At 41.0% G+C, this 26,629-nt stretch overlaps 1 protein-coding gene across 1 annotated transcript in view; it reads left to right on the top strand.

The window, feature by feature from the left end:
* Nucleotides 1-26,629, top strand: part of LOC124780155 (Down syndrome cell adhesion molecule-like protein Dscam2) — a 436,971-nt gene that overhangs the window by 378,092 nt on the left and 32,250 nt on the right. Inside the window, exons 29-32 of the mRNA XM_047253760.1 lie at nucleotides 1,698-1,842; nucleotides 1,916-2,088; nucleotides 2,421-2,591; nucleotides 20,555-20,728. Of these exons, the coding sequence (XP_047109716.1) occupies nucleotides 1,698-1,842; nucleotides 1,916-2,088; nucleotides 2,421-2,591; nucleotides 20,555-20,728 (663 nt within the window). The remainder of the gene's footprint in view (nucleotides 1-1,697; nucleotides 1,843-1,915; nucleotides 2,089-2,420; nucleotides 2,592-20,554; nucleotides 20,729-26,629) is intronic.

The raw sequence follows: 26,629 nt of genomic DNA, 5'->3' as shown, positions 1-26,629 counted from the left end.
TCTAGGAGAACTGCCTGATACCCCATCCAGTCAGTCCCCGCCCCCTTTCACACTTGCCTTGCACGCCGCATCTACCGATGGTCTGTGAGTGACACCCATTCCCGCACGTGCGACGTTACCCACTCCTAGTCGTGTGACAGTGCTACAGGTGCCTGTGAAATTCCCCTACAGACTGATGTGTGTGATGACTCCCCCTCCTGCAGGCAGCCCCCTGCCTCTCCCCTGTTAGGATTTAGTGATGTATCAGGGGCCAGCCTCGAAACGTGTGATGTCACCGACGACAACTCATGTGGAGATTCTGTCAACCCATATACAGAAGTGATAGTGAATGTCAACACAGATTTTTTGTTATGCAGCCAGATAATGTGTGTATCTTCTATGAACGGGCCAGCTGCCCCAATGACAACCCACATTCATCTTCTCCAGTCTGTCCCCTGGCCTGTTGGTACTGACACATCAACGGTAAAAGTCGTACGTATAGCAACAGGCATTCAGGTCCACTACCCCACTCCTCACAACGCACCATCCCCTCCCTGGATCCCTTGACTAATGTACAAGGATTTGCCCCGATCAGGCAGGACCATCCGCCTGCCTCGCTGGCTCAAAGACTTCAGTTTAAACACCCTCTCCCTTCCCCCTGGGTGTTTCCTTTACACGTATGCCCCAATATTTATGTTTTGTGCTCCACACTCTGGGGAGGGGGACTAAAGTGGTGACTATCAACCAAATTGCGTGTAATATCTTTGTTTTGGCAAGCTCTTTGTGACCAGTCTGTGGCCGCACGCAAAAAGGTACTCACATGCACGGAGAATCAAGAATGTATATAACTGTATATGTGTGCTTCCGAGTAATAAAATAGTGCTTATTACATGTGGTATAGTGTGCTGCATTGGATCCAGCAATCCTACAACACTAAACCCAAAACTGAATACCTAGAAAAATTCCGTTATTTTAACAGTTTCTTCCACTACAAGAGTTAGGCTGAATTATTTGTTTAAATCATAAAATCAACAGATACAGTTATGCAAACAATACTTGTGACAAAACTGGTAATTACTTTGGAATTAATGAAGGGCTGGCTTTGCTAACATGTTTTCGAATAAAGCCAAAGAAATACTTTAAGAATGGCTGTGTTTCGAATTCCAAATGTTTGTAATTAGTACAGAATTTATATTTGTTTGTAAGTGTCTGTGTTTCAAATTCCAAATGTTTGTCATTAGTACAGAATTTATATTTGTTTATAAGTCAACAATAGAATTTAAGTTATGAAACAATTACTGATTTCACCCTGTAACAAAAGATAGTAACTAGGAATAGTCAAAATAAATTAGAAAATCAATTACATACATAAAACTAAGCACAACATTAGATCTGGTGTTATATTCTTTAAAACTGAGGGCCAACCTTTCTCTTTTATGAAAATGCAGATTATACTCACATATCTTAATGATAATGAGTTAAAAGTGAAAAAACGAATTTAAGGAGGCAGATGGCAAAACAAGAGAGGAAGTAAAAATATCCCAGCTTGCTTCATTAGACACCCTGCATGAAAAATAACAAAAAAAGTCATCAGCAAAGTTGCCACAACATTTCTTACTAGTTAAGAAAGTTTGGTGCTGAAATTTCAATGAATGTAGAATCAACCAGTATGCATATATTTTTAAGTAAGAGTACAGTGAGCTATTCTCTTTTTTCAGCAACTGTTGCTCCAATGCAGGAAAGTCAAAGCTTGACAGATACTCCCCACTTCTATGAAGACATCTATGTCGTGGTATCCACAGTCTGTTCTGCAGTTTTATTATTAAGTGCTGGACTTCTGATATATGTTGCAATACGCAGAAAGTAAGTTAGTGAAGCCCTAGTATGTTTATTTGCTAATTTTTCTGGCTTTGTGTAGAATTATTCCTTCTTGCAGACAGTGCAAGGATAGTTTTGGTGGCAGAGCATGTCAGGATGCTCTTGAAAGTGCCAGCATTTGCAAGGCAGCAGCTGAAATGGACAATAAACGAAATTTCCAACAGATATATTCATCTTCACCAAGTAAATCAGATGAACATCATACCTCAAAACAAATGGATACATCATCTGGTGAGACAAATGTCAGACTTTCTAGCAATAACATTTCTTGACTTTCTATTTTTAATAAGTGAGTAATGTACAACACAGACATTCCTTGCTCACACACAAAAGCAAACCAACTCACAAAAATGTAGGAGAGAATGTGAAGAAGAGCAGTGAGATAATTCCTCAACTGCAACCTTTTTCTTATAATGTATGCTCTTTTTATGTGAACATATCTATATATTAGGTTCATAATTATAGAAACAAGTATCCAGCTGAAAAAAATGTAAATGTTAGACAAAAATATTTATTCTTTCTCATTTCACATGGAAATTACAATGATTTTGAAAATATTTCAGATATTTATGAGATGAGTCCGTATGCTACATTTGCTGTTTCATCTGACTGTCCAAGATCGGTGAATCCAACAGCTTTAGATTATACAATTGAGTTCAAAACATTTGGACATTCAGAAAACAATAGCAGTGCTCAACATGAACGACCTCATCGAGGCAACAGGAAGCATCGAGGTATGTACATTCAAATTGCCTTCCAAAAAAGGTAGTCTAAAATAGTTTCAGGAATGGCTGGGTATGGGTGGCAGTTCTCTGCCAAAGAAGGATACAGGTGCATCAGAAGATATTAGATACAAATACTTACTTATTACTGTTGGTTAACAACCATTGGACTTTGAAGTTGCTAGCGTCAACAGTGAGGTTGAACTGTGAGGGGTTTAAATGTGACTGCTCCCGGCTGACTTTACAGAAGTAAATTATCAATAGTACATAATGATTTCCTGCTGGTGTTTGCGAAGTATATCCATGACAGTCATATGAAATGGTTTATCTGCCTCTGGTAACCACTGCAAGGATGTGTTTTTGATGACTGAGTTTTGCCCTTAGAGCATATGTGACAATTTTTTGTGTAATGACTGACATCCTGTTTGCACTCATCCACCAGTCATTTTGTGAAGCTCTGTGTTCTGTGGCTCTGCAGGTACACTATCCAGCTAAAACTGAACCATGAGTTTGCCTCTGTATCGTGCTTTGTAATTTTTCTGGTACCAATATGCATAGCCTACATCTTGTCTTCCTGTAGGGTACTATGTCTTCTGTGCTGGATTGTGGCTGCTGATAAAGTGAGTAAAAATTTTGGAGCAGGAAAGAGAATTAGTCAAAACTGTTAAATGAATGCATTTCAAGTTTACAGCTAATTGGGACTTCTCTAAGAAGTGAGATTTCACATATAAGAGGAAGGAAGGAAGAAGGAAGATCAGAGTTTAACATCCCATTGACAGCATGGTCATTAGAGAAGGAGCACAAGTTCAGATTATGAAAGGATGGGGAAGGAAATCGTTCACGCCTTTTTCAAAGGAACAATCATGGCATTTGACAGGAATAATTTAGGGAAATCACAGAAAACCTAAATCTGGATGACTGGATGGGCAGCATATGAACCATCGAACTATTGAATGCGAGTCCAATGTGCCACATCACTCGGTGCACATAAAAGAAATTAAAAAATGGGAGCTGCAGAAATCACATTCTGTTCCATTCTGTCAGTAGTAAGTCAGCTGTACATCAGAAACCCATCAGTGCTTTCCAGAGGGTGGTTGGCACCCAACAAAAGGCTGAAAGGCTTTGACTGAGTTACCAGATATAACAGTTGGGATGACGTGATGTGTTTGACAAGCATGTGCTTTTACTTCAATTGCACCTGCCTATAGTAGTTCAAAAACAATGAACAGAACCTTAATAGATTGGACAAATTCCAGCTGAACTGAAGGAAACATCTTGTGACATGCAAAAGCAAGTCAATTTCACAGAAGAACAATTAAAGAACAGGGCCCAACACTATGGTGAAATGAAACAGTCATACATGCAAAATGTTTTGGCCCTTTGCAACATTGTGAATCAGCATATGACAGAAGGCAAGAAAATCCCACATTCAATGAAAGGATTCACACAAGACATGTACCAAGCTCTTTTGGCAAAAGGATGTCACAACAACAGAACAATTCATCAAGTGGTGCCACCACACTAAGGATACAAATAAATAAATAAATAAATAAATAAAAGTTGAATGAAAGAGATATGATTGACTTTCAAATGTGATCCTCTGGGAGTTGTGGGAGACCACCAAGACCTTGCTTCTCTCAAATGCCAGAAAGTAAGACAAGTGGTACAGCAGTGTATGGCAGTCAGAAATGTCAGATCAAGTACACAACAGATAGCAGTCAAGGGCATCGACCCCATATTTCAGGCAGTAATAGAGAATGTCGAAGAGGAAGTGTGTCAATCTTTGCCACCAATCTCCATCACAAGTCGAGCAGACCATGAAGAATGGACTCGGCCAACTAAGACCTATGCCACCACCATCAAATGACACTTTAGCATATAACTAACCCAGATACAACTAACTACTCCACCAAGCAGAACACCACATAGAAGAACAGACATTTGGAGGAAGGAGGACAACACGCTAGTCTGTTTTCAGTGTGGATGCCATGGACACATTTTGTGGAAGTGCAGAGAGAGAAGATGAGTGTTTGACTACTGTTACACCACAAGACATCAGCTATCACAACTCTCCTATTCATGTCAATCAACTGCAGACAATTACGGTCGATCTGAGGACTGACGCTCATAATTGTACCATGGATGATTTCACTCCCAAACATGGCATAGCATTCCCTGTTGCTTATCTAGATGCCAAATTTAAAAAACTGAGGTGTCTACCTACAGAGGTTACACCCCCACAGATGATATCCCCCTTGGACAACAATTACCAAAATAACAGGAAATCTCATCACCATAACTGATGGTGAACCTGTCTGGGCACTAGTTAATGCAATCAATACAGCGACTTCTTTTCCTGTACTGTCAAATGCTACCATTGGCATCTAAAGAATACTATGGTTTGCGATATGAAAATAATCATGTTGAAGATCATAAATTGGAAATACATCCAGCCAACAGGAACAGCTATTGCAAAAATAACTATTGCTGATAGAACACAGCCCTTAGAATTTGCTGTTTTAAAAGACTGTAGTTATGATGTTATTCTCAGATGGGACTTCTGGCAGGCATCACAAGCAGTTATAGGGTGTGGAAGATCACAGTTCCAGACTGACAAAGCTATTCCAACAAGCACACATAACAAAGATTGCTCTGGGTCATTTTTGACCAGGTTGTTATCCAACATCTTAAGACACTATTAACTGTTAATAGCATCAATCCTGACCAAGGAACAATGTCAGGGAGTATTATCCATTGTGCATCAGTTTCCAGAGTGGAGAAAAGACAGATCAAGTGGTGCATGATGAAACACTGTATCAACATTGGAGATTACCCACCATTTAGCTGACACTCATATAGTGTGCCAATTATATAATGCGTCATCACCTGAATGAGGGATAATTTAGGAAGAAGTGGTGAAGATGCTGCAAGATGACATACCTGAATCTTCAGTGAGTCTTCGGATCTATCTGGTAGTCCTTGTGAAAGAGGACAGCATGTGGCATTTCTGTGTCGACTCCTGAGAACTGAAAAAAATCACAAAGAAAGGTGTCTATCAATTGATACACATTCATAACAACCTAAACTGCTTGAAAGGAGCACAGAATTTCTGAACTATTGACATTCAGATGCCCTACTGGCAAGGCGGACTGGGAAAGGACCACCTTCATAACTCCTGACAGGCTCTGCGTGTTCAAAGTTATGCAATTTGAACTGTATAATGCTCCAGCCACCTTTGAACAGAAGATGGACAACCTGCTTCAACACCTTCAATGGATGACATGTCTTTCCTACCTCAGTGACATTTTCTTTTTTTCAAAAATATTTGAAGAATATTTAAGCCGACTGACAATTGTGTTCAGTTTTGTTCAGACAGCACATATCAACCTGAATCCATAAAAGTAGCTCTTCGTCACCCAAGAGATAAAAGTCTTTGGACACTTAGTGAGAGCTGATGGAATCTGTCCTGATTCAGAGAAAATAAGAGCAGTCAGAGATTTCCCAACTCCTCAGCACATTTCTGATGCAAGAAATTTTCTCAGAATGTGATCATATTACCAGCAATTCATAAAGGACCTCTTGACAAAAGTACATCTCTTGCAAGAACTACTGCAAGGAGATGCCAAATTTTCCTGGAACAAGGCAGAAGAAAGATTTTTTCTTGACCTTAAGGAAGGAATGCTAACATCTCCATTTCTAAGATTGTAAGACAAGAATGCTGAGACAGAACTTCATACTGTCATTAGCAGTTTTGGGATAGGGGCAGTTCTACAAATTCAAGGAGTTGTGGTAGTGTATGCTTCCAATGTGCTCTCCAAGTCTAAAATGATGTACTCTAGAACTGAGAAAGAGGGCCTTGCAGTTGTTTGGGCCATTAGAAAATTCCATTTGCATTTATTTGGCAAACCTTTCACTGTTCTGATGGATCACCATTCTCTGTCCTCGCTGATTAGCCTGGAGGATCCATCAGGTTGACTCATGAGAGGGGCTTTGAAGCTTCAGGAGTATAATATCGCATGGTACAGAAAAGTGGATGCAAACACCAGGATGCCGACTGCCTTTCAAGAAAGCCTTTGGCAGAAAACATCAGCTTGGACGAAATTCCAATCGTCAGTGTATTAAGTGACATTCTTGCTGAACACAGGAAAGTTCCAGCATTGCTGAAAAACATGCGAGCCTTGAAGATTGAGCAACCAACCAAAAGTGGATTCCAATTAATAGACTGAACATCATGTAAGAGGAACTATGATTCAACTGGTGTTATTTGTTGCGCTCATCCAAAATCTGATGCAGATACCACTGGCCCAGTTTCTACTGATCCATTAGACACTACATGGGCCATTGTAAGGAACGCCAATGCATTTACCTCTGCGCAGTATCTGGTATCACCCACTATGCTGTCACCAAATCTGTGTCAACTGCCAAAGCTCCTGAAACTGCAAGGTCCATTCTAGAAGACATCATTCTGAAGCATGGAGCATCCAATGTGATGATCTCTGATCACAGAAAATTTTTCCATTGGGCTAGTATCAGTGATAATTTTATGTAGCAACATCACTCCCAGGATGATTGCTGCCTACCATCCACAGAAGAACAGCATCACAGAGTGCTTTAATAAGTTGTTGTCAGATATGCTCTTGATGTGTGTTGATGTCAAACAAAGAGATTGGGACAAATATGCATGTCACAACATTTGCATACAACACGCTACAAGCTTCACACTGGTCTTTCTGCTCCATGGTCACAAACCTGAAACAACAGTAGCTATAATCTTCCTGTTCCAACCAGATGATAGCTCGGATGACTACATAAAACACCTCATCACCAGGATCGAAGCTGGGAGGTTGCTGGCTTGCATAGTGACTCTGACTGCCCAGGAGAAGTACAAAGAATGCTATAATGCCAAGCACTGACTAGTGTGTATCTTCTGCAGTATTTAATTCTTGGTGCACAACATTCATGGAATCAGCTGCATCAATTATGGCAGTTTTAGACTCTTGCCCTAATACATGGGTGATCAGTGGTGTAGACAAGAATAGAAGCCTCTGAATTGTTTTGCTACAGAAGAATGCTGAAGATTGAATGTAACAATGTAATGAAAATGAAAATTGAATCAGTGAATTGAGTGATGAGGAGGTAGGTACTGAATAAAATCAAAGAGAGAAGAAATATGTGGCACAGATTTAATAAAAGGAGGGATGACTGAGAAGATGTGTCCTGAGGCAACTACGAATTTTTATTAACGAATATTTATTTCAGAATAAAATTCAGTCATCAGTTGGACAGATCTTTTTATTTCACTTTACCTGTTTCAACGAATTAATTTGTCATCTTCTGAAACCTAAAAAATTAGCGATATCATAAAACATTAGACCTTGGCCATAAATTTACGTAAAGCATAAGAAGTGTATTACAGAAATGTTAATAGTGGTCTGTCTGATCATGATGCACAGCTAGTTACAGTATATGACATAGCTCCATACAGAAATGCAAAACAGTCTTCCAAAATAGTGCATTCAATTAACGATTTAACAACTGCAAATTTTAGGGAAAGCTTGTAACAGTTAGATTGAGATGAGGTGTACAGTGAATCTAATGCCAATTTAAAATTTAATCTATTTCGTGATACCTTTGTGAGTACAGGGTTATTCTAATGATGGGCGCATTTTCAAAAAGTCATATGTATTCATGTACAAATCCAAAATGAACAAGCTTTGTGCCAAATTTTTGGCAGGCGGTGATGGTTTCAGAAGCAGCCGGTAGAGTTCACAGGGCAATAGGGCTGTCATTCCATTTCACTGTCAGTTGTGAGTGAGATGGTGACTATGGAGTACAAGGTTTTCTACATTCTTGAGTTTGTGAAAAGTGTCACAAATTGAAGTGCAGTGGGCATTTCATACCAATTGGTATTCAACCACCATCTCACAAAAGCAGTAGCTGTTGGTTTAAGCAATTTAAACAGAATGGTAGTGTGCAAAGGAAAAAGCACAGGCCAACTGCGTATGTCAGAGGATGATGTCCGACAAATTCAAGGAAGTTTTGTGTGCAGTCCCAGTAAGTCTACCAATAGAGCTGGTGGAGAATTTGGAATACCCCAACCAACTGTATGGGAAGTTCTGAGACAACGTTTGCTGTACTAGCTCTACTGATTACAACATGTGCAAGCTCTCAACTCCAATGACAGATAGAAGCAACTTGCATTTTGTGGTTATGTGCTAGCAAATATAGAGGATGATGCATTTCTACAGCATGTAATTTTTAGCAAAGAAGCCACGTTGAACATTTATAACATTTATCACATTTGTAGTTATTAAATAAACATTAAAAGCTAATTAATTACAAATTATTACATTTATTAAACTGGTATCAAACATTATGAAAAAAACTTTGAAACTTCCTCTTTTCATTGGTATTAAGCTTGTTCATTTTGGATTTGTACTTGAATAAAGTTTTGAAAATGGGTCCATCATTCAGACTAACCCTGTATATTTGAAAACAGTTTCCCTAAGAAAATAGTGAAACATAATTGTAAGGAACCAGCTAAAGAGCCATGGTCTACTAAAGGCATAAAAATGTCTTGTAAATAGAAAAGGGAAATGTATGTGACAGTTAGGCAGAGTAATGATCCAGAAACTGTCAAACATTATAAAAATTACTGCACTGTATTAAGAAAAGTTATTAAAAAGGTCCAGAAGTATGTGTGTTATGTGTGAGTAGGAGTACCTCTGATAATAAAATTAAAACAATTTGGAATACTGTTAAAAGGAAAACTGAGAGCTCAGGAAGACTGCACACAGAAAACTCAATGAAAAGTTTGTTAACAAAAAGCCAGAAGTAGAAAATATTTTTAATAACAATTTTTAAGTGTTGGAGAGGAAATAGGGTTTAGCTATTTATTAGATAATGCAAGGCTGTATATGGAAGACACAATGCCTATGCAATTTGATAAAACTGAAATCCAACCCACCTCTCCTACTGAAATTAGGAAAACAATAAATTCACTCAAAAAGTAAAAGTTCCATTTGTTCCATCCTGTTGGAAGTAAATGTAGGTCTTTCCCTCATCCATTAATGCTGCTTCCAATCACATCCTCTCATCCAGGCCACTTTTACTTGCACCAACCTATATAATTAAGATGTATAGGAAGTCTTATGTAAAACATGAGACATAGTTCGATATCAGTAGGAATAGGCTAATTTTCACATTTATGAGAGATGCGGAACAATCAAAATAGTGTCTGTTTTTCAATGCAAACACATCATTCAACAGAGCTTTTAAATTTAGGTAGGAATGTTTATATATGTTGTATTCTTCCAAAAGGTTCTTCCTTCATAGGAAGATGTGTGAAGGATTGGCACTTGGTACTGGGATTGAAAATTGACCCTCAGTATCAACAAATTAACATATTGCATTAAATAGGCCTATTATTTTTTCTATGGCAGTCAAAAGAAAATGAGACATCCAGAAAAGAAGTAAGTGAAGTGTTCATTATTTCAAAAGTAAACATTATAACAGTTAATATATTTATCCCTCTGTGACACAGTACAGTCAATGCCTTCATGGAAAAATGTGTCTAGGTCCACATGATGGTTAGGTTGTTTTTACTACTCTGCATAAGTTTAGTTGGGAAGGCCTTACACTTCCTTCATGCAGTCCCAATCTCTCTCCATGCAATTTACATACTTTTGGAGCCCTAAAGAAACACATTTGTGACTATCATTTGCTTTGAACAATGAGGTGCACTCCTGGGTACAATCATGGCTTTGTAGGCAAAGACAAACATTTTTCGATGAAGGCTCTTACTGAGTGACTGTCTTGTCTCACATCAGGATAAATATACAAACAGTTATGGTGATTACCTTTGAAATAATAAATAAACAGTTCACTTACTTTTATTTCATCTGCCCTATTTTTATTTGACTGGTCCTTATATGATTACACAATTAGGGAACAATCACTGGAAGCAATAACATCAATGAACTATCTGGGATGATGGCAGACAGATTCATTGGAAGAATCATCAGGAAGTGTACCATAGTCCACCCACGAAGCAGGTAGCTTACAAAACCCTCATTCAATGAATACTTGAATTGATTGTTGGTCTGGGTTTGGTACCAGACAGGATTGATAGAAGAAATATAGAAGATCCAAAGAAAATCATTGAGTTTTGTCACAGGTTCATTTAGTAAGCATGGAATCATTATGAAGATGTCATCCAACTCCAGTGATAGATATTACAAGAGAGGCATACTGCATCACAGTGTGGTTCACTGTTTAAACTCTGAGAGCTTACATTCCTAGGGGCAGCGGCAACCAATATATTTTTTCTTCCTATGTTAAACAATGGAAAATCCAGTATGGCATAATGACAATAATATGAAAAGGATGGATCGCTACTCACCACACAGAAGAGATGTTGAGTCATAGACAGGCACAACAAAAAGACTACTAATCATGTAGGCTTTCAGCCAGAAGGCTTTCTTCTGGCATAGACAACGTACACACACAGATTCACACAAACTCAGCTCACACTCACATGACCACTGTCTCCGGTTGCCAAGGCCAGACTGCCAGCAACTGCACATGGGAGAAGCAATCTGGGTGGTGGGGATAAGAATTAGGCAGGGGTGGTGAGGGGGAGGAAGAGCAGTGTATGGGTGGGGTATGGTAAAATAATGTTTGTGAGAGCTTACAGAGATTAGGTGGAGAGAGGGTAGGGCAGCTAGTTGCTGTCAGGACATTGGCCGGAGGGTGGGGTGGGGATGGTAAAGGAGAGAAGTAAGAAGACTGTGCCTGTATGTGCGGAATAAAAGGCTGTGGAGTGGCAACAGGGAAGGGATAAGTTGGGTGAAGGACAATGACTATGACTAATGAAGGTTGAGGCCAGGCAGGTTACAGGAACACAGGATAAATTGCAGGGAGAATTCGCACCTGCACAATTAAGGAAAGGTGGTATTCGTAAGAAGGGCCCAGATGGCACAGGCTATGAATCAGTCATTAGAATGAAGAACATTGTGATGGGCAGCTTGCTTAGCAACCAGGTGGTCCACCTGTTTCTTGGTAAAAGTTTGATGATGGCCATTCTGGTGGTCAGACAACTCGTTGGTTCTCATGCTCACATAGAATAAAGCACAGTTGTTGCAGCTTAGCTTGTAGATCATTTGACTTGTTTCACAGGTAGCCCTGCCTTTGATGGGATAGGTGGTGCTCATGACTGGACTTGAGTAGGTGGTAGTGTGTAGGTGTATGGAACAGGTCTTCCAACTAGGTCTATTACAGGAATATCAGCCATGAGGCAAGGTGCTGGGGGCAGGGGTTGTGTAGGGATGGACAAGGATATTGTGTAGGTTTGATGGGTGGTGTAATACTACAGCGAGAGAATTGAGCAGGATAGTGGGTAGGACATTCCTCATTTCAGGGCACAATCAGAGGTAGTCGAAATCCTGACACAGAATGTGATTCAGTTGCTCCAGTCTTGGATAGTACTGAGCCATGAGAAGTATTCTCCTCTGTGGTCAGACGATGGGATTTTGAGAAGTGGTGGGTGTCTGGAGAGATAAGGCATGAGAGATCTGTTTCTGTAAAGGTCTGGGAGGGTAATTATGGTCTGTGAAGACCTCAATGAGACACTTGCTACATTTTGAAATGGGCTGCTCATTACTACAGATGTGACAGCCAAGGATTGCTAGACTGTATGTAAAGAACTGCGTGGCAGCTGTCAGAGTGGAGGTATTGCCGGTTGTTGGTAGGTCTGATAAAGAATGAAGATAGCCCGCATCTCGTGGTCGTGCGGTAGCGTTCTCGCTTCCCACGCCCAGGTTCCCGGGTTCGATTCCCGGCGGGGTCAGGGATTTTCTCTGCCTCGTGATGGCTGGGTGTTGTGTGATGTCCTTAGGTTAGTTAGGTTTAAGTAGTTCTAAGTTCTAGGGGACTGATGACCATAGATGTTAAGTCCCATAGTGCTCAGAGCCATTTGAACCATTTTGGATGACGATACTGATGCAGCCAGCATTTGGTAGGTATGATAAAGAATGAAGATGCTGATGCAGCCAGCATTGAGGTGATGGTCAACATCAAGGAATGTGGATTGTTGAGTTGAGGAGGACCACATGAAGCGAATAGGGAAGAAGGTGTTGAAGTTGTAGAGGAATGTGGATAGGTCTTCTAACACTCAATCCACATCACAAAGATGTCACCAATAAATATGAACAAGGTGAGGGGTTTGGAATTCTGGGTGTTTAGGATGGATTCCCAAAGATGGTCTGTGAGTAGGTTGGCATAGGATTGTGCCATGCAGATGCCCACTGCCATACCCCAGGTTTATTTTTAGGTGATGCATTCATAGGAGAAGTGATTGTGGGTGAGGCTGTAGTTGTTCATGATGATCAGGAAGGAGGCTGTAAGTTTGGTTTCCAAGGGCCCGGGTTCAATTCCCGGCTGGGTCAGAGATTTTCTCCGCTCAGGGACTGGGTGTTGTGTTGTCCTAATAATCATCATTTCATCCTCATCGACGCGCAGGTCGCCGAAGTGGCGTCAACTCGAAAGACCTGCACCAGGTGAATGGTCTACCCCACAGGAGGCCCTAGCCACACGACATTTCATTTCATCAGGCATTGGGAAATGTAGCGTTCAATGGTGGCTTGGTCATGGGCCTTAGGGATGTTAGTGTAAAGGGATGTTGTGTCAATAGTGATGAACAGGGTACTGTATGGTAAAGGAACAGGAACTGTGGGGAGTTGGTGGGGGAAATGGTTGGTATCTTTTATATAGGTGGGTAGGTTTGTGGGTAATAGGCTGAGGGTGTTGGTCCACAAGAGCAGAGATTCTCCCAGTGGGGGCACAGCAAGTGGCCACAATGGGTCATCCTGGGTGATTCGGTTTATGGACTTTACAAAGCATGTAGAATGTAGGAGTGTGGGGAGTGGTAGTGGTGAGGATAGAGATAGACTCTGTGGCGAGGTTCTGTGCTGGGCAATAGGCCGGTAGGAAAAGGCAAAAACGCACTGAAATCGATGTGAAAATCCATCCATTTTCTGTCCTTTTTGTAGCTTTCCCACTTAGTTTTGTTGTATTGTTGTGAATTTATTCACGTGTATATCTATGTTATTTATGTATTTTTATGATTGTTTATCTTCCTTCATTGATCCTTGCACCTTCCATCTGCACCAATACAGAAAAGTGTCCTGTTCCTCCATTACTTCTTGGCTTATGGGATTCCTCTCAAATTGCATTACCATCAAATTATGCATCACTGGCTGCAACCCTTCCTTCCACAATGACCTCCATCTCTTGAGATTCCACCATTCCTTAACCTTCACCAACATAGTCCTGCAAAACCAAGCCAATCAGGCCCAAACTTCCTTGCGGTACCCCCTCTCCATCTGCAAAATTCTCCTGCTGTGCAATCCCAAATTCCTGGGTCTCATCTTACATACAGAAATTCTTACCCTCTAGAAACTGGAGCAGCATGCATTACACCACCTCATAAAACTCTGCAACCTGGTCACTTCCTACTCCTGCCTTAGAATGCCACTATCCACCCCTCTACAACAACCTCCAAACCTCCCCCACTTTCTGTCATGGCCAACAAACCCACCCTTCCTAAAGCCCATAAACTCAACCACCCCATTGTGGGCGCATACTATGCCCCCACTGAGAGAATCTGCACTCTTCTGTGGGCCAACACCTTCTGCCTATTACCTGCAACCTAACCTCTTACATAAAAGGTGCCAACCATTTCCCCCATAGACTCTCCACAGTTCTTATTCCTTTACCACACAGTGCCCTGCTTGTCACTATTTATGCCACCTCCCTTTACACAACATCCCTACTGCCAATGGCATAGTCACCATTGAACAATACCTTTCCCGAAGCCTGATAGATCCCAAACCTACAACATCCTTCCTGGTCACCATGACCAACTACACCTTCCTTCTCCTGTGACAGCATCATCTACAAACAAATCTGGTGTATAACAGTTGGCACCTACTTAGCACCATCTTATGCCAACCTATTCATAGGCTATCTCGAGGACTTCTTCCTAAACACCCAAAATCCCAAGCCCCTCACCTAGTTCAGATTCACTGATGACATCTTCATGATCTGGATTGAGAGTGCGAACACCCTATCCACATCCCCCCAGAACCTCAACACCTTCTGCCCCATTCACTTCACCTGGTCCTCCTCAATCCAACAAGCCACCTTCCTCAATGTTGAGCTTCACCTCAAAGCTGGCTAAAGCAGTACCTCTGTCCTTATCTGAATCACATTGTGTGCCAGGATTTCGACTACCTCTGATCATGCCCTGAAATGAGGAATGTCCTAACCACTGTCCTTCTCACCCCTCTCACAGTAGTATTCCACTGCCCAGAGAATATGCTTGTCCATCTCTATACAATCCCTGCTCCAAACACCTTGCCTCATGGCTAATATCGCTCTAATAGACCTAGATGCAAGACCTGTCCCATGCATCCTTTCACCATCACCTACTCCAGTACAGTCACAAGCATCACCTATCCCATCAAAAGCAGGGCTAGCTGTGAAACCAGTCATGTGATATACAAGCTAAACTGCAACTGTTGTGCTTCATTCTATGTGGGCATGATGACCAACAAGCTGTCTGAGCACAGGAATGGCCATCGAACGTGGGGATGCGAGTATCGGGGCCCCTTAGGAACATGGCTGCCAAGGAGGGGTAGGAAGCCAGTGTGCACTCCGTGTGCATTCTAGAGGGAGTCATTCCAGATGTGGAAAGGGTGCTTTTGGATGCCATGAAGAGTACAGGGTGCAGCCAACTGCAGGTGGTGACTCATGTCGGTACCAATGACGTGTGTCACTTTGGATTGGAGCGGATACTGTCTGGTTTCAGGCGGCTAGCGGAAATGGTAAAGACTGCCAGTCTTGTTTCCAAGATTAAGACAGAGCTCACCATCTGCAGCATCATCAACAGAACCGACTGTGGCCCTTTGGTGCAGAGCCGAGTGGAGGGTCTGAATCAGAGGCTCAGTTGGTTCTGTGACCATGTAGGCTGCAGATTCCTTGACTTGCGCCATCGGGTGGTGTGTTTCCGGGTTCTGCTTAATAGAACAAGAGTCCACTACACACAGGAGGCACCTACATTGTTAGTGGGAGCTGTGTGGAAGGGACTGGGCGTTTTTTTAGGTTAGAGGGTCTCAGGGAACCACAGAAGGGGCGTCCGTCTAAAAGTGGGCAGGTAAAACACAGTAAGGTAGTTCTAGAAATGATTGGTACTGTACTTGCAAACTGTCGTAGCTGTGTTGGGAAACAACCAGAGCTCCAAGCCCTAATAGAAAGCACTGAAGTTCAAATAGTTGTAGGTACAGAGAGCTGGCTAAAGCCAGAAATAAGTTCAGCCGAAATTTTTTCAAACGATCTAACAGTGTTCAGGAAGGATAGATTAAATACAGTTGGTGGTGGAGTATTTACTGCTGTCAGAGGCAGTTTGCCTTGTAGCGAAATTGAAGTAGATAGTTTGTGTGAAATAGTATGGGTAGAGGTTATACCTGAAAATCGGACTAAACTATTAATTGGATCATTTTACCGACCCCCCGACTCAGAAGATATAGTTGCTGAACACTTTAAAGAAAACTTGAGTCTAATTTCAAATAATCACCCCGCTCATACAATTATAGTTGGTGGTGACTTCAATCTACCCTCTATATGCTGGAAAAATTATACGATTAAAGCCAGTGGCAGGCATAAAAATCATCCGAAATTGTACTGAATGCTTTCTCAGAAAACTACTTGGAACAATTAGTTCATGAGCCCACTCAAAGCGTAAAAGGTTGCAAAAGAATACTTGATCTTTTAGCAACAAATAATCCTGGACAAATAGTGAGTATTGTGACAAATACAGTGATTAGCGACCACAAGGAAGTTGCTGCTAAGCTGAATACCGTAACACCTACAACCATCAAAAAGAAATGCAAAGTATATCTATTTAAAAAAGCTGATAAAAATGCTCTTAATGCTTTTTTAAGAGAGAGTCTTCACTTCTTCTGATCTGATCATGTAAGTGTAGCAAATTTGTGGAATGTTTTCAAAGAGATATTATCGACAGCAACTGAGAGATATATACCACATAAATTAATAAGTTATGGTACTGATCCCCCATGGTATACAAAATGGGTCAGATCATTGTATGCCAAATTTAAAAGAATGCAAAATCCCCAAGATTGGCAAAGTTTTACAGGAGTTCAAAATATAGTGTGTACTGCACTGCGAGATGCTTTTCATAATTTCCACAATGAAATTCTGTCTTCAAATCTGGCAGAAAACCGAAAGAAATTCTGGTTGTACATAAAGCACACCAGTGGCAAGACACAATCAATACCTTCACTGCGCAATAACAACGGTAAAGTCGCTGATGACAGTGCCACTAAAGCAGAGTTATTAAACACCGTTTTCCGAAACTCCTTCACCAAAGAAGATGAAGTAAATATTCCTGAATTCCAATCAAGAACAACTGCCAAGATGAGAAACATAGAAGTATATATCCTCGGTTTAACAAAGCAGCTTAAATCACTTAATAAAGTCAAGGTTTCTGTTCCAGATTGTACACCAGTCAGGTTCCTCTCAGAGAATGCTGATAAAATAGCTCCATATTTAGCAATTATATACAACCACTCACTCACACAAAGATCCATACCTAAAGACTGGAAAAATGCTCAAGTCACACCAATACCCAAAAACGGAAGTAGGAGTAATCCACTTAATTACAGGCCTGTATGACTACATCGATTTGCAGTAGGTTTTTGGAAAATATACGGTATTCGAACATTATGAAGAAAATGATTTATTGACACTTAGTCAGCACAGTTTCAGAAAATATCATGCTTGTGAAACACAACTAGCCCTTTATACTCATGAAGTAATGAGTGCTATCGACAGGGGATGTCAAATTGATTGCATATTTTTAGATTTCCAGAAAGCTTTCAACACCGTTCTTCACAAGGGTCTTCTAACCCAAGTGCGTGCCTATGGAATATCGCCTCAGCTGTGTGACTGGATTCGTGATTTCCTGTCAGAAAGGTCACACTTTGTAGTAATAGAGGAAAGTTACTAAGTAAAACAGAAGTAATATCCAGTGTTCTTGATCTATATTAACGACATAGGAGACAATCTGAGTAGCTGCTTTAGATTGTTTGCAGATGATGCTGTCATTTACCATATTGTAAATTCATCAGATGATCCAAACGACTTACAAAATGATTTAGACAAGATATCCATATGGTGCAAAAAGTGGCAATTGACACCGAGTAAAGAAAAGTGTGAAGCTATTCACATGAGTACTAAAAGAAATCAGCTAAATTTCGATTACGCGATAAGTCACACAAATCTGAAGGCTGTAAATTCAGCTAAATACTTAGGGATTACAATAACAAATAACCTAAATTGGAATGATTACATGGATAAAATTGTGGGTAGAGCAAACCAAAGACTGTGATTCATTTGTAGAACACTTAGAAGGAGCAACAGGTCTACTAAAGAGACTGCTTACATCATGCTTGTCCACCCTACTCTGGAGTATTGCTGCATGGTGTGGGATCCGCATCAGGTGGGACTGACAGATGACATCAAAAAAGTACAAAGAAGGACAGATTGTTTTGTATTATCTTGAAATAGGGGAGATAATATCACAGACATGATACATGAATTGGAGTGGCAATCATTAAATCAAAGGCATTTTTCATTGCAATGGGATCTTCTCAGGAAATTTCAGTCACCAGTTTTCTCCTCCAATTGCGAAAACATTTTGTTGGCACCCACCTACACAGGGAGAAATGATCATCATGATAAAATAAGAGAAATCAGGACTCACACAGAAAAATTTAAGTGCTCGGTTTCCCCTTTTGCTGTTCAAGAGTGGAACAGTAGAGAGACAGCTTGAAGGTGGTTCACTGAACCCTCCGCCAGGCACTTTATTGTGAATTGCACAGTAATCACGTAGATGTAGATGTGGCCAAGAAGTAGATGGACCACCCAGTTGCTGAGCAAGCTGCCCACCACAATGTTCTTCATTCTAATGAACACTTCACAGCCTGTGCCATCTGGGCCCTTCTTACCAATACCAGCATTTCTGAATTGTAGATGTGGGAACTCCCCCTGCAATTTATCCTATGTTCCCTTCATTAGTCATAGTCATTGTCCTTTACCCACCTCTCCCTTCCCTGTTGCCACTCCACAGCCTTCTATTCCACAAGTTCATCCAGTCTTCTTACTTCTCTTCTTTATTGGCTCCAGCCCACTCTCAGGCCAACATCCTGACAGCACCTAGCTTCCCTACTCTCTCTCCCATGAAAAAGACTTTACTGTCCTCCACTCATGTTCTTTGTGATTTCCTTTGTAAGTGGAAGGAGGGCCTCCCCCTCCTCACCCCAGCCTCCTTCTTACCCCCACCAACCAGACTGCTTCTCCCATCATGCACAGTTTCTCACAATCTGGCCTTAGCAGCCATAGACAGTGGTCATGTGTGTGTGTGTGTGTGTGTGTGTGTGTGTGTGTGTGTGTGTGTGTGTGTGTGTGAGTGTGTTTTTGTGTGTGAGCCATGTTTATGTGAATGTGTATTTTGTAAAAGATAGTGAAAATAAAATTAGAAAGATTAGAGCTCGAACAGAGATTTACCAACAATTATTCTTCCTGTAGAACATTTGTGACTGGAACACCAAAGTGGGGAAGCGACAGTAGTTCTTGAAGTACCCTCTGCCACACAACATAACGTGGTTAGGGTATATATGTAAATGAATTGTGGGATGTAAGAATTGCAGAGGGGACTATGGATTGGGTACTGTGGACAGGTTTTAGTGGATGAAGCTGACAGTAATTGTGCAGAGATGAAGAATCTTGTCCTGGATAGACTAGCATGAACAACAACAACAACAACAACAACAAATTTAATAACATAATGTACTAGCTGAAGTACTTGCTATGTAGCCTAGAAATATTGTATCAACTTTCTATTTTGGCTTGTGCAGTTCACCAATGGAAGTATCATAAAAGTATTAACAACAACTGATAAATCTCATACAAAATATGAAACTTTTGCTTGTCTCATGGAAAACTGATATTTCTTGCTAGTGAGCTTTTGAGATCCCCAATGAACAATGTTTTCTTTCCGCATTCAATTTCTGGGTTTTCAGACTCTTATATAAACTCTCCAAGTGTGTACAGGGAAACCAATACTTTCAAAAATAGAAAAAAAAATCACACAGAACGTAGCAAGCATTATTCCATTGGTATATTTTCACTGATAAACTCAGTTTGCATTGAACTTGCTTCTGAGACGTGTTTCAGCAATCACAATAATAACCAAGCCCTAACCCGATTGCCTGACTCACAAAAAGTGTGCTCCAGTCTGAAAGCTATAATTCCACTCTCATGTGGTATTTTGAAATTATAGTGGTTAAATAGTGTTCCCAATTGTTATGGTACTGATGCAAGATGTAAAATATTACATTGAACTGAATAGCATGTGAGAGTGCATCCCCCCATTTTAACACATCTGTGGAGTGAAGTAAGCACATGGACTAAACAAGTTAACATATTAGGAACAGTGACAAGAGAAAGTATCAAATCTGCTTGCAAACAACGTGTTCCACACAGTAAAATGATAAAGAGCCAAAGAGAAAATATTACTTGACCACAATATTATTGCACCTGGGAGAGAGCGCACTTCAGTTGGCTTATTTCGAGTTTTTATTGTGATATTTCTAGAGGATATGCTGAACCACTTGATAATATATACACACTTTCCTGAAGGCATTCACACTGTGATGAATTTTCCTTAGTCACCACTGCACTTGTTTACTGCAATGTCCCTGCATGTTTCGAACAACGGCCTTGGAAGGCCAAGTCCAATACTACCACGGTCAGGTGATACAATTATTCTGAGCATCTCACTGTAACTAAACCTTTCACACTGCAAGTAATCTATATATCCTGTGTTCTTGTTTCAGGAGACTGCAGACAGCCATCAGTAACAGTGTCCAGCCTTCACAGACATAACAATGCAAATGAACATGAAAGAAAATTTGAAGTATGTCACAACTCAGAGACTGACTCAAGTGGTAGCCCATCTGTACTTAGTAGTTACAGGACACCCATAAAGAAAACTGCTGCAAGAAGCTTAGGTTAGTATTATTAGTTCATTATATGCATATCAAACATTACCTGTCTCTGTAGCTAAGGCTGCTGATGGATCCCTCTATGGTGGTGCTTGACAAGGTGGTAATCTGCTTAAATCAGATTGTGAAAAATATTTTCACCATCAGCATTTGGCTAGCAAGCAGAGGAGAGGTAGCAAGCAGAGGAGAGGTGGTAATATAATTTCCTAGGCATCAGACTTTGTGCCAGTATCCTGGATTAAATTCCAAACCTGTCTGCAGTTTCTCATGTGGCACTGTCGATTGTGAATCTGTTGAATGGGGACATTATGCTCGGTGGCTTCTTGGAGCTATTTGAGAGGTTTGGTCTAGGTGCCGACACTGAGTTTCACCCTATTTCCTCTCTCATTACCGTATGAAACAAAGACGAGATCATACTATAGTCATCTTCATTAGTCACTTACACTCATCAGATACACATATGACAGTTCTCACACATCAAAAGAAAAGGGACTATTTTGTGGGAAGAAACCCTTTCCAATTAGGAAGCTAAACTGTCTCCTTTGGATATGCTAGTGAATATGTTGGGATTTCAGAGGTAGTATTAGGCAATGACTAACTACAACAGGGGAAAGAAATATAGCAGAAGATGAATGGGTGGCTTTGAAAAATGAAATAGTGGAGGTAGCAGAAGATTAAATAGGTAAAAAGACAAGGCCCAGTTGAAATCCATGATAACATATGAAATATTGAATATAACTAATGAAAGAAAGAAATTTACAAATGCAGCAAATGAAGCAAGCAAAGTCAATACAGGGTGATTCTTTTAAAAAGAGACAGAGAGAGAGAGAGAGAGATAGATAGAAACAGATTTCAATTGTTTAATGGCAGCATGGAGGGTAAAAATCGTAGAGGGAGACCAAGAGATGAATACACTAAGCAGATTCAGAAGGATGTAGGTTGCAGTAAGTACTGGGAGATGAAGAAGCTTGCACAGGATAGAGTAGCATGGAGAGCTTCATCAAACCAGTCTCAGGACTGAAGACCACAACAACAACAACAATACAGACATACTATGAAAGATAGGAAAACACTGTGCACATCACTGGATAGAGGAAGGTTTATGTTCACGTAGACACTATATCGTACACTCAAGATGAGCACCATGCATTTGAGAAATGTCGAAACGGTAATCCATTTCATTCCACACATGAATCAAGAGGTCCCTGTTTATTGAGTCAACAGCTTCAACAATTCGATTTCTCAGCTCTTGAAGAGTAGCTGCCATAAGTGAGACAAAGACTCTGTCTTTTCTGTACCCCCACAGGAAAAAAAAAAAAAAAAAAAAAAAAAAAAAAAAAAAAAAAAAAAAAAAAAAAAAAAAAAAATCACAAGGTGTGAAATCCAGTGACCTGGGAGGCCAAAACCAATGAACAAGATCTTGTTGTCCACTTCTTCCAGTTCAACGTTGTGTTAAGACAATGCCACACTTCAAGGTGAAAGTGAGGCAGGGTGCTGTCATGCACAAAAATGAAATCATTGTAATCTTCGTGAAGTTGAGGAAACAAGTAATTTTGCAGTATCTCCAGGTATGACATTCCTGTCACAGCTTTCTCTGCAAAAAAGAAAGGTGCGTAAACTTTGTGAACAGAAGTGGCACAAAACACATTCAGTTTCAGTGGGTCTCTTTCATATATGCCGACGATGCCAGGATTTTGTGATCCCAGATTCTTACAATATGGTGGCTTACTTTACCTGGTAAATGAAATGTAGATTCATCCAAAAAGATGAACCATTTGGCAAAAGTGATCTCTGCCATATCTGGAGAACTGAAATAAAAAATTCATACTGGGACACAATTGCTGCTGTAACTGCAAGTTGTAAGGCTTCATATGGAAGCATTGTTTCAGAGCATCCAACACTGTTGTTTGAGGAAGCTGAAGTTCCTTGCCTGCCCATCTTGTAGACTTCCGAGGGCTGCATGTGAATGCATCCCGGATATGCTTGACATTTTCATCAGACATATGTAGCTGACTACTGCTCTTCCCTTCACATATGCAACCAGTTCCCAAGACTTTTGTATGCCAGTCAAAAATCTGCTTGTGCAGAGATGCTTCTTGCTGAATCAATTGCTTAATGCACATTGCACCTGAAAAATAGATTGAGTTCGTGTGAATTCCAATATGCAAAGTGATTTCTCTTCTGATGTAATCGCCATGCTACTACAGCCAAACAACAATGCAGATGTGCCAAAACTTTGAACTTCCTTCTGTCTAGTGACATGTACACATTGTTTCTATTTTTCATCGTTTGTAATAAACAACTGAAATCTGTTCTTTCTTTTTGGCTCACATGGTCAGGTATCTAAAAGATGAGACTGACAGAAAGAGGAAGATGGAAAAGCAGGATGGCTAGACTAGAAAAGCAAGACAGTAGATGTAAGTGTGACAATGGAAAAACTAGATGCCACCTATAGGAAAATTAAAGGGACCTTTGGATAAAATAGAGAACAACTCAGATGCCAATCCTATATTAAGCAAAGAAGAGACAGCTGAAAGATGGAAGGAATATATAGAACGGCTATAAAAGGGATAAACTTAAATATTAGGAAGTATTTTACAAAGGTATTCGTCTGTAGTTCAGCCTTATACGGAAGTGAAATGTGCATGATGAACAGTTCATGTAATGGAGATGTTGAGTCGCAGATAGGCACAACGAAAAGACTGTCACACTAGTAAGCTTTTGGCCAAAATGGCCTTCATCTAAATCAGATCACACACACACACACACACACACACACACACACACACACACACACACGACCAAAGTCAATGACTGCTGAGACGACTGGCCTTGGTGGACAGAGACAGTGGTCATGTGTATGCGAGTTGCACCTGTCTGTGTGTGTGTGTGTGTGTGTGTGTGTGTGTGTGTGTGTGCGCACGCGCGCACGTGCGCTGTCTAATTCAGATGAAGGCCATCACGGCAGAAAGCTTACATGATTGACAGTCTTTTTATTGTGCCTATCTACGAATAACATCTCCACTACATGGTGAGTAGCAATCTATTCCTCTCATAATATTGATATTATTCCATTGTCTGAACAGTTCATATAAGTAAAGAACAGGAGCTTTCGAAATGTGGGACTGCAGAATAATGCCCAAAATTCAGAAACTAATGATGAAGAACTAAGTCAAATTGGAGGGAAAAGCAATTTATGGCACGTGACTGAAAGAAGGGATAGGTTGATAGGACACATACTCAGGTACCAAGGAATTGTGAATTTGGTGATGGAAGTGTGTGTGTGTGTGTGTGTGTGTGTGTGTGTGTGTGTGTGTGTGTCTGTGTGTGTGTGTGTGTGTGCAGAAGGGGGAGAGGTTGCAAAAATTGTGTAATATGTAACATGTATAATGTGGAAAGGATAGACTGCTACTCACAACATAGAGACGTTGTTGAGTCGCAGACAGGCACAATGAAAAAGAATAAAAAAAATATTTCAGCTTTTGGACAAAGTCTTTCATAAGAAGTAGAGCTCTCATGCATTCACAAAACTCACACACACGTGGCCACTGTCTCCGGGCACCAAAGCCCAACTGTGACTATGTCTGATGTGACCAGCAATCTGTGCATCTGAGATGAGTAGCAATTCACACATGGGGGGGGGGGGGGGAGGGGGAGAAGGGGGGGGAGGGGGGGAGGGATAGCATGGTATGGGCGAGGGAAGATGCTAATGTTGCCTGTCGCCACGGCTTGACTGCGGCAAAAAGATTCAAATAGATGTAGGTTGCAGTAGTTAGACAGATATGAAGAGGCTGGCCCACAATAAACTAGCATGGAAAGCTGTATTGAAGCAGTCTTCAGACTGCAGACCACAAAAACAACAACAACAGCAGCAGCAGCAGCAGCAGCAGCAGTAACACAATGTGTATTAAATTACAAATAGATGATTGTTAACAATAGATGCATTCCTATATAAATGTGGATGTATCTGTATGTCCATAAACGACAAAACACAACAGAGTCCCAAACTACAGCACCTAAACTAAGGACACTATACAATATAAACATTACATGTGAAGCAACTGAATGATTTATATACCTAAATATTACAATATAGTCATATAAATGTTTTGTTGGAACTACTTTTGTACAGGTCAGTTTATACAGATAAGTTCATAAGTCCCACTGTTTTCTTTTTCAATCTGCATGTACCCACGTGTTGTGTATTAACTGTTGTCATATTTGTTATTAATTAATCAGCATAGAAGGCCCTATTAATACTGGAATTCTGGAAAAAGCTGGCTAGTTTGAAGGAGTTAGGATATGCTGGAATACTTTTATATGTTGTTGTTGTCCATGACTTTGTTGCCTTATTTGAGTGACTGTGTCTTTGTAAATTATCTGTTGATAGCTGTATGAGAGAACTCAATCTTGCAATGGAAAGTCCAGGATGGAATAACGACAATATGGAAAGGATAGATTACTACTTGTCACATAGGGGAGGTGTTGAGTGGCAGACAGGCACACTGAAAAAGACCATCAATCTGTGCATCTGACATGAGCAGCAATCTACACATGGGAAGGGAAGGGATAGCAGGGTAGGGGTGATGTCAGGTGCTAGTGCTGCCTGTTGTAGTATACAGAGGCAGGCATGGTGGGGACAGGGTAGGGCTGCTAGGTGCAGCACTAGGAGACTGTGCTTGGGTGGTGGTGGGGGTGGTGGGGGAGGTGAAATGGGAAGTGGAAAGGATCTGTAGGTGCACTGGCAAGATAGATGGTGTGTGTGTTGTGTAGTGGTAAGGGGATAGGCTGTGGAGGATAGGGAGTAGTGAAGGTTGATGCCAAGGGAATGAAGAATATGTTGTAAGGAGAGTTCCAACTTGCATACTTAAGGTGGGAAGAATCCAGATGGCACAGGCTCAGAAGCAGTCATTAAGTCATTAGACTGAAGCATACCATGTTGTGCAGAACATTCAACAACTGTGTGGTCCAGCTACCTCTTGGCCATAGTTTGGCAGTGGTCATTCCTGTGGACAGACTGCTCGTTAATGTTCATGGCCACATAGAATATGATATAGTTAACTGCAGCTAAGTTTGTGGATTACATGGCAGCTTTCACAGGGGCCCTGCCTTTGATGGGGTAGGATATGTAATGAGCAGACTGGAGAAGATATTAGTGGGAGAATATATCAGAAAAGTCTTTCATCTGGGTCTATTATGGACATGAGCCAGGAGGCAAGTGGTTGGGAACAAGGGTGCAGTAAGAAGAGACAAGGATATTGCAAAGGTTGGTTGGGTGGCAGAATACCATTGTGGGAGAGGTGGGGAGGATAGTGGGAAGGATATTTCTCATTTCTGGGTAGGTTGATAGATAAATAAAACACTGTGTTTCAGTTGCTCCAGTCCTGGGTGGTACTGAGCCATGAGAGAAGTGTAAATCTTTTTCTGGACAAGGTCCTTATTCCCCCCCCCCCCCCCCCCCCCCCCCCGCAGCACAGCCTCCTGATGCTACTTCTTGCAGCCTTATCTTGTCCCTACCACGTCCCTGCAAGTTCCCAAAAGTCACACTACTGCCTTCGTTCACCTCTATCCTGTTACCCCTCCTGCACCATCTACACTTACGTCATCATCTGCAGGCCACCTAATTATGTGTGACGGAGGGCACTGCTGGTGTCACTAACTGTTCCACCTGCGAATGGCATGTGGCTCTTTTAATGTCTGCCACTGGAGTTTAATGAGTGTCTCTGTAAAGATCTCATCTGAATAAACAATGCTTTGATGAAACACACCACTCTTTGTTGGATCTTCTCTATCTCTTCTGTCATTTCTACCTGGTAAGGGTCCCAGAATGATGTGCAATATTCAAAAATCGCCCAATCAAGTGTCTTATAAGACATTTCCTTCTTGGATGCATTACATTTCCACAAG

This window comes from Schistocerca piceifrons, chromosome 1 (assembly GCF_021461385.2).
Source record: "Schistocerca piceifrons isolate TAMUIC-IGC-003096 chromosome 1, iqSchPice1.1, whole genome shotgun sequence".
Classification (NCBI taxonomy): Eukaryota; Metazoa; Arthropoda; class Insecta; order Orthoptera; family Acrididae; genus Schistocerca; species Schistocerca piceifrons.
The sequence above is the reverse complement of the archived record's forward strand: the minus strand, read 5'-3'. Positions and strand labels throughout refer to the sequence as shown.